This window comes from Hemiscyllium ocellatum, chromosome 4 (assembly GCF_020745735.1).
Source record: "Hemiscyllium ocellatum isolate sHemOce1 chromosome 4, sHemOce1.pat.X.cur, whole genome shotgun sequence".
In the NCBI taxonomy this organism is placed as follows: domain Eukaryota; kingdom Metazoa; phylum Chordata; class Chondrichthyes; order Orectolobiformes; family Hemiscylliidae; genus Hemiscyllium; species Hemiscyllium ocellatum.
In genome coordinates, this window is record NC_083404.1 from 51,407,240 (window position 1) to 51,416,647 (window position 9,408).

Below are 9,408 nucleotides of genomic sequence, written 5' to 3' on the forward strand. Positions count from 1 at the left end.
GCAAGACCCAAGCTTCTCTCCTGCAGGGAATGGGAAATTCAATTTTGTTTTGTTTTGATCAATTTTACCAAGGGGCTGCATGATTATGAAATCAATTATTAATTCAATTCATATTAGACCAATTAGTAAGTTAATCCAAGAACTATAGATTTTTAACAAAGAAAAACAGAAATTACTGGAGACCAGATAGCATCACTGAAGAAAAAACAGAGTTAATTTTTTGAGTCTAGTGACCCTTTCTCATAATTAGAAATGGCTCGGAAAAGGGGTAATAATGAGGGTTGTATGGGAGAAATGGAATGAGTGGATAGGGGAACGACAGAAATCAGAGAAAGAGAGACAAAGAAAAAAGGGATTAGTGATAATAAACCAAAGAAAAAGGGAAGCTAGATAGGTGATAATGGGGACTCTGAGTAGTAAAAAAATGGGTTGGCTGTGCTGAAAGCAATCTGTTTCATGACAGGTGCAGGGGTCGGTAATGAATATGGAAACATGTGCTCATGTTCTAAAATTGTTAAACTCGATGTTGAAACCTGAAAGAGAGTAAGATTCCCAAGCAGAGGATGAGGTGTCATTCCTTCAATCTGCGTTGAGCCTCACTGGTGCACTGCAGCAGGTCTAGAACAGAAACATTGGCATGGGAACACGGTGGTGTGTTGAAGTGGTATTTTTACCAACCAATCATATATATATATATATATATATAAATAAATGTTTATCTCTATTTTGCTTATCTAACTGTAATGTTTATCCTTTTAACTACATCTTATTTCTAACTTATACTGTGAATCACTAAGTTAATGCAACTGCTTTTCTTTTTTATTCCTCTTTTTGTACCTAAGATTTGTACCTTGATACTTTGTACATAAGATGGCGCCAGGTGGGACAACATTGTAAACTTTTCACTGTACTCCTGTAATTGAGTACACATGACAATGAAGGATATCCAATGCTATATCCTGCAAAAACCAAGTCAGTCTTTCGTCTCAGCAAGTACAGTAGACTAGATTGAATGAAGTGCGGGGAAATTGCTGCTTCACTGGAAGGAGTGCCTGGGCCCCGGATGATGAAAATTGAGGTGGTAAATTATCAACTGTTGCATCCTCTACAACTGCATGGAAAGGTGTCATGGGCTTTGTGGGGAGCTGTTGGGAATAGATAAGGAGTAGACCAGGTGTCCCAGAGGGAATAGTCCCTGTGGAAAGCCGACAAGAGAGGGGAGGGAAATGTGTGTCTGATGGTGACATCCGCTGGAGGTGGTGGAGATGGTAGCTTGATTCTTTGGATATGGATACTGGTGGGGTGATAGGTGAGGAACCAGGGGCCCCTATCATTGTTTTGGGAGGGAAAGGATGAGAAGAGGATCCTCAGCATAAATAACACCTCTTCCGAGGTGCTATAATTTCTGAAGAAAGGTCACTGGACTCGAAACATTAATCCTGCTTTCTCTCCACAGAAGCTGTCAGACTTGCTGGATTTCTCCAGCAACTCCTGTTTTTTGTTTGTTTCAGATCTCCAGCATCCACATCCAAATCGCAGGGTGCATTTTAATTGTTTATTTTAGTGATAGAGTTTTGCTAGACAAAGTTATTCAGGGTGGATGAATGGAGTCAGGGTGCACTTTAATCATGACTTTAGTAAATAGTTCGGGTTGGAATTTATTAGCAACAAATTTCATGTTTTAATTGTAGTCCTATGCTGCTAGTACCAGTGCACTGTGCCTGATGGAGTGACCCAGTTGAGCATGTCTATCATGCTGAACTCCTGATCTCATTTGCAAAGAAAAGGGTAAAATAAAGGTAGTAAAATAAAGACAGCAGTGTATTATTCAACTTATCTTCTCTCTTCCCACCTCTTGAAAACCAAAGAACAGCTGGGTTGACAGTGATTTGAAAATAAGTTTCTCACCCGCTCTCTTGAATGAGAAATGCAGATGCAAAAAATGAAACTCTCAGTGAAACAAAATAGAGGTAAGACAGATAATATATAAACTCAAATGATTCTGATAAAGTGAAATAAAAGTGGCCATTTTTCATCACTGACAGGAAAGCTAAAGTATCCATACTTACAATACCAGGCAATTCACAGCAGGTTACTCCACTTGCTTTACTTGGGTTTCCATAGATTGTGAATTGTTGTATGTCCACCTGAGATATAGAAGATGTTTGGTAGGTGAATACAAAGAGATGTTACATAAGAATTCCAGCACTGCAATCTGAAACATGACCTGTTTGTTGTTTTAGGTCAAGAAAAATTAAAGTCTGAATAGAATCACAGAACTCCTACATTGCAGAAAGAAGCCATTTGCCCCATCAAGGTTGCACTGACCCTTCAAATAGCATCCTGTCCAGACCTAGTCCCTACCCTATCCCTATGACCCTGCATTTACCATAGCTATTACACCTATCCTGCACATCCTTGGATACTATGGTGCAATTTAGCATGGCCAATCCAACTAACCTGCACATCCTTGGGTCGTGGGAGAAAACTGGAGCAATTAGAGGAAATCCACACAGATACAGGGAAATGTGCAAATGCCACACTGACAATCACCTGGGTCTCTGGAGCTATGAGGCAGCAGTGCTAACCATTCACCCACTGTGCCACAAGTAATGTTGAGCCAGACTTTAATTCAGTCAAAATCCTTTTTTCTTGTGCAGAGTTTGAAACTGGGCCCACAAGTATCAAATTATAATGATGAATTGTTCAGTTTCAGCACTTTAACAGTATGTGGTTAACTTAGTACATGTGTGGTTGTTAGTTAAATAAGCAGTTTTATCTTTTTGGTCCAAATGCATAGCACTGACTTGGATTTTGCAGTCAGTGGCAAAGTAAAATGTATCATCTGTAAGTTGTAGAATGCTGCCCACAAAGGTCAAGCAATCTCTGTGGCAGGAATTTCCCTATTCCTAATGCAATCTGGTGCTAAGTCAAGAAAATGTCTTGACATGCATCAGTCGTGATGTCAACAGGAGTAAATAGTTACATTAAAATATTGATAAATAACATACAGGGGAGTGAAAAGCATCATTCAACTTTATTTCTAATTGAAACTTTTGTATGTTAAATAAAGGGTTACGACTGGTTTAAGATAGGAGGTAAATCAAAAATAAACATACTTTAAAATATTATTTTGAAAATGGGCATTGCTTTATCATAACAGAAAGTATGGACATTTTATAAATAGAAAATTACTCATCCCAAGTGATTGAGGGCACTTCAGAGTATTCATGGGGTTGGTACACCTTCTTTTAATAATGTGACTTTTTCAAGTCCTTTTGCAGAGAGATTAATAGGGTGTGAGTGGAAGTCCTTGTCAAATCAATGCAACACCTTCTAGAGGAGTATAGTATCACTGACAGTAACTGCTAAATGTGCATGTTATTATGAACATGTGCAGACTTCAAGAATTGATGTCCATTTCAGAGTCGTAATACTGAGAAAACCGAATTTCAGAATCAGTATTATTGCACAATCCATGCCAAGATTCAACATAATTTGAAGCTACACATACAAAAAGCAAGAGGCAACTATTCCTCTTGCAAGAATTAAGCTAATTTGTGACATTAAACTTAAGATCATCTACATAGTTTGCAACTTGATCTGGTGTTTGAAGCATGGAACTTTATTAATGTTACCAGTGTTTCTGCTTTATTGCTCATAATGTATTAACAGCAATCTCGTTAAGTACCTTCACCACTTCCAAATCACCTCTCGGTATCTAATGATGAGCTATGAAATTGGGTAGATATAATTTACTATAATTTGCCCTTCATCAAAGAATATGGAAAATTATAATCATTTAGAACAGAATATTATAGAATATTTGAGCATAGATAGAATTGTCAAATTATCTTGATTTATAATCCTAGAATGCTGGAAATTATTAAAAGCTTTTAAAATTTCTCAATTTTAAAAGCCTCTCAAATTGCCTCAAAAGTTCAATTTTGACTATACTTTAGTTATAGAGTCATAAAGTCATACCTCACAGAGACAGACCTTTTGGTCCAACTAGTCCATGCTGAACAAGTTTCTCAAACTAAACTAGTCCCATTTGCCTGTAGTTGGCCCATATCCCTTTAAACCTTTCCTATTCATGTACCTATCTAAATGTCTTTTAAATGTTGTAACTGTACTTGCACTTACCATTCCTGTGGCAGTTCATTCCACACACAAATCACCCACTACGTGAAAAAGGTGCCCCTCGGGTCTTTTTTAATTATGCCTTTGAGTTTTGGACTCTCCTACCCTGGGGAAAAGACCTTTACTTTCACCTTATCTGTACCCTTCATGATTTTATAAACATCTATAAGGTCACCTCTCAATTTCCTACGTTCCCATGAGAAGGTATAGTGTGGCTAAAGAGATGATAAGAAAAATGGATTACAAAAGTTGCTTACTGGAAGTGTAGCATTCCTTCTTGCTCCTGTTGCTAAAACAGTAACTCCATCTGTACCAATGAATCCGTATTGTCGAATGGGAGCTGTGCCAACCTGCTGACAATCAACAAACAGAGTCAGCTGGGTTTTTGTGGCACTAAGTGAGAGCTTGTGCCAGGCGTGGTTGAACAGTTGCCCCACATTTTCAAAAGTGGTGACCTCCTCTCCTACAGCTGCCACATTGTAGACTTCAACAGCATTGGTCTCACCGTACAGTCTGAGTCGGAATTGCTCGTTGTCATATCCGTCAGTTACCTCCCACAGATTCCACACCATGTTAGGGGCATTTTCTCTCATTCTAAAGGTTACAACAATTGATAATTCATTGGGAAACCCGTATGGATGAACCAACCTGAAAAATGTGCAAAACAAAAATTATATTTCTCATCACGCAAATGTGAACAATATATTTCAAAAGCAAAGTGATGACAACTTTCTAACTTTTTAATGCAGGAACACTGCTAACCAGTGCACCCACAATACTGTACTAATAAACTGAACCACAGTGAGATAAGTCATGAGGTCTGTCAACATAATTGGGGGGGAATTTTAAATGCCAAAAATATGTGGGGTTGGGTCAAGTAGAATTTAAAAACATTAGTAGTCTGATTTCTGATCCCAAACCTCTCTTAAAGCATCCACTGTTTTTGTTAAAAGAAGACAGAATGTTGCAGGTAACCAACCATCCCAGAAGCTGCCTCAAATAGTACTTTAAATTTTAGCTCTCTTTATGGTTTCTAGGATCTTGAAAAACTTGGTATCAAAGGGGTGGTGATATCTAGGTATGTCCTGCTATATCCACCTTACTTGCCTCACCCAATCCCATGCGGTTCCTTCCGATATGCCTTCTGGCCTGTGATCTTTCCTGACCTTGGCCTTTGATTTGTCACTTGCTGTGATTAATATCTTGCTCCGATGCACAATCTACCTTCTAACCTTCAATCTGTATGCACTCTGGTTTCTGATCTCCCTCCTCAAACTTTGGCTTTTCCCATTTTTTTTCCTCTCTATTCCCTATCTGTGCCCTTGTGTGGAAAGGCTGACTGGCCAAAGCTTTCCATTAATGTAGCTATGGCTGAGAAATCAGAAGCAAAACTTTGTGCTTGAATCCTACAGTTAAATTTGACAAAGCTGAGGGAAACAAATTACTCCGGTTTCCCAGTTGGAAAATTGCCCTACACCCTATGGCTCCCTCCCCACATCAAACAAAAATCATGGCCAATGAATTTAAGAATTTGACTGGATGGTCAGGGATAAACCAAACAAAGAGCACTTTCCCTCCCAGAAAGGCAAAAATGAAATGATAGGACACAAGTGGTTCCTTTGATATAATCTTATTGTGAAGTGAATATTAGAGAGGAAACTAAAGTTCCTTCTAATTGCACTTTTAAAAGGCATTTGCAAACACAATAACTCAGCAAAAATAAAACAAGAACTGCAGATACTGGAGATCTGAAACAAAAACAGAAATTGCTGGTGAAACTCAGCAAATCTGACAGCATCTGTGGGAAGAACACAGAGATCATGTTTCAAGTCCAGTGTTCTGATGTTGTCACTGGTCACAACATATTAACTTTGCTTTCTTTCCATAGAGGCAGTTAAATCAGCAAAAAATGTTGCTCATTTTCTACTTTCTTTGTTACATGTAATAGAAATCCAAAAATTGTTAATGAGACTCACGGGAAAGAATGTTGAGATGATGTGTTAAAAAATGCAAGCACAGAACGCACCTCAACATCAAAGCAGTAGATTCAGTCAGGTATCCACACTGATGCAAGTTTCCTTCCATTCCATATGCAATAAGAAGCTTAATGTATTCCTAAACTGTTGGATCAATACCTACCTGCCCCAGAACTGAATCAGCAAAGCTGCGGCATTTTCTCGGTTAATGCTGAGTCAGCAGCTTTAGTATGAAAAAAGACTAATTTGCTTTAAAATGTTGTCACCAATGACCATTACCTTGACAGTAATAATATTATATTCTCTCATTCACTGCTAATAATATTATGTGGTGTGCAATGAATGCTTTAATTATACTTTTAATCACGGACACATTCTAACTGCACCACAACATAGTAGAGAAGGCAATAGCAATTAACACAAAACAGTTCTCTGTTTATCATAGTTAATATCTTGACATGCCTATTCATTTATGAATTTGTCCAGAAACACAAAGCATCCTAACAATATGATTATTATGAAGATGGGTTAAAAGCTAGCAGAACTACCTGACAGCACCAATCGTTCTGAATAAGGTAACAATGTAACACTTGGTCAAAAACTAGATTAGCTGGGTTGCCTGGAAACGACAAAGCAGATTCAAATTAGACCAATCAGTTTAAATTTACCCTAAAAAATACCAAACTCCAATCCAATTTGAATTTAGTATATTGACAATCTTAATAGCCAATGACACAATCCGGTGCTTTGGGAGTATAAGACTGGCGAAAATTGAACAGTTGGAAGGAGAACTGCCAAGCCAGCGACATCCACAGACTACCCAGAGAATAGCTCTCTTAAAAGGTACCTTTATCAATCAGTAACCTGTGAAGCAGAAATCCCTAAGAAGAAGAAAAGATTTGATGTCTGGCTTGTTTTTGAAAAGTTGAATTTTGGTAAATCTTAATCATGGGTTTTTATTGGACTAGTATTGTAGAAGGGGTAGGTAAAAGATAGGTTAGAGGAAGGAGTTGTAAACAGTTGTTAGTTAAATTTTCTCTGTTATATTTTAAGAAATATGGTTGTTACATTTTTGGCCTATCGAATTTTCACAGATTACTGCATGGGATAAATCTTTTCTGTGTTGCTGGTTTAAATTAAGCAGGAGGGTTTACCCCATTGTTACCTTATTCAGAACACTTGATGCTGTCAGGTAGTTCTGCTTTGTCGTTTCCAGGCAACCCAGCTAATCTAGTTTTCGACCAAGTGTTACATTGTTACCTTATTCAGAACGGTTGGTGCTGTCAGGTAGTTCTGCTAGCTTTTAACTTTCTTAAAGGTACAGTACACCCACATCTTCATAACAATCATAGGTTAATGAAATATCCAAGATAATCTTTCTAAAATATTTTATAGCAAGTGGGGAATATTCACTTTGTAAATTGGTTATAAATGTAAAGTAACTTGCACTTAGTGTTAATAAAAAGCTATCAGAGGGGTGTATGTTAGCTTTAGAGAGTGTTCCTTTTATTTAACTGTTTTGAGGATGCATATATACATTTAGCAAGAAGCAATTATAGTAATCTGCATATTAAACTTAATAGTTGACTCCATATACATCAGTGAACTTCATTGACTGTAATGCATTTTATGATGTCAGATGGTCATAAATGGATCTACATGAATGTAAAGCTTAATTTCTTTGATATTTCGTACCTTGATTCTCTCCTAATCTGTACATTTGGCTCTAGACGATAAGCCTTGAAGTTAATTTTGGATCCTTCCACTTCATAGACACCAACTGTGCTTGACACTCCTAATGCTTTCAACATGTCAGTAACTGGAACAGAGGGAAAATGTAACTGTCACCAAATCTATAGATAGTTATTCTATTTAGATAGTAATGCTTCATTTTGCATACTTTTATCTGAAGATTGCAAGATCTCTTTAGCAGGAAGAATCAGAAATCTTTCATAATCACTTTTTCTTTTTAAAATGATGGTCTAAGGAACAACACAACATTGCATGTCACACAGAAAAATACTTTTAAAAATAGTACAGGAAAATCTATCACAGCATAAACCAAGTTAAAAGGCAAACAAAATATTCTGGAGAGCAGCATGGAAAATGCTAGACAGCACAATAAGTTTCAACATTCAGAGACAAATGCCAAGCTAGTGGGAGCCAGCCACTAATATAACACTATAGTGATGCCTCATGTTATATTTAAGATACAACTTGAAGAATTCATGAGACAAGCCCCAATAATCCTAAGACATCACTATAACTGAATCACTATGAATGCCAGGCATACTTTGCAACTTAGTGGATGCCATTAATTAATCAAATACAAGATCACTTTAGAGTTTTGTAGCCAGCATATTTTAGTGGTGAACAGTGATGGATAGTGTTTCAAATGTTTGTTAGCAAAGCTATGAATGTTAATGATGTAATGAGCTGACAATTAATCATAGAATCCCAACAGTGTGGAAGCAGGCCATTCAGCCCATTGAGTCCACACTGCCCCCCCCCCCCCCCAACCAAAAAAGCAGCACACCTAGACCCACCTCCCTATCACAATAAGCCTGCATTTCCCATGGCTAGTCCAGCTAGCCTGCACATCTCTGGAATTGAACACTGGTCCCTGGCGCTGCTGAGGCAGCAGTGTTAATCACTGAGCGACCACGTCATCCTAATGATGGAATATGAATGGAAGATAAAATAGTGCATTATTCTTTAATGTGCAATTAAGCCATTTTTTTTAATCTCAGAGTTTACTCACATAGTCCTTTGTCAAGTGTTCTGATCATAAGCTGTTCTGTTATGGAGAAATCCAATTTGGACCTTGGTACCTGGACAGCTCCATTCTTGCAGTACGTTTGTGTAAGTTGATATCACTGTTAACTGATAATATTTATACTGGTTTCCACAGAACTTTATCTCATAAGAAAAAAATTTCATGAAAATAGGCTTCAATGTTGAAATTAAGACTGTATGCAGTTAGAGGTATTTAAATGCTTGATTTCCATTTGCATAGTTCAACTTGGTTTTTTTAAAATTATTTAACTTTAAAATAATAGTACCTTTTTTTATTATTATTTCTCAATTCACTCCTTGTGCACACATTTGTATCATGAAACTGTGTTCAAAAACTGTGTGATATTTGTCATGGTTCGAAAGTGTAACAATGTAACAATGAGATTCTTTGCACTATTTAAACTTTATTATAACTATTTTGAAACATTTATTAAGTCTAATTAGAGTCATAGAGATGTACAGCATGGAGACAACCCTTCAGTCCAATCTGTCC

General features: G+C 37.3%; 1 protein-coding gene across 1 annotated transcript in view; it reads right to left on the reverse strand.

Annotated features, from left to right (window-relative positions):
- Window positions 1-8,896, reverse strand: part of LOC132815199 (collagen alpha-1(IX) chain-like) — a 62,825-nt gene extending 53,929 nt beyond the window's left edge. Inside the window, exons 1-4 of the mRNA XM_060824014.1 lie at window positions 8,881-8,896; window positions 7,815-7,938; window positions 4,401-4,791; window positions 2,070-2,147 (exon numbers count right to left, since the gene is read on the reverse strand). Coding sequence (XP_060679997.1) covers window positions 2,070-2,147; window positions 4,401-4,791; window positions 7,815-7,930 — 585 coding nt within the window. The 5' untranslated portion in view covers window positions 7,931-7,938; window positions 8,881-8,896. The remainder of the gene's footprint in view (window positions 1-2,069; window positions 2,148-4,400; window positions 4,792-7,814; window positions 7,939-8,880) is intronic.
- Between the last annotated feature and the right edge of the window lie 512 nt (window positions 8,897-9,408).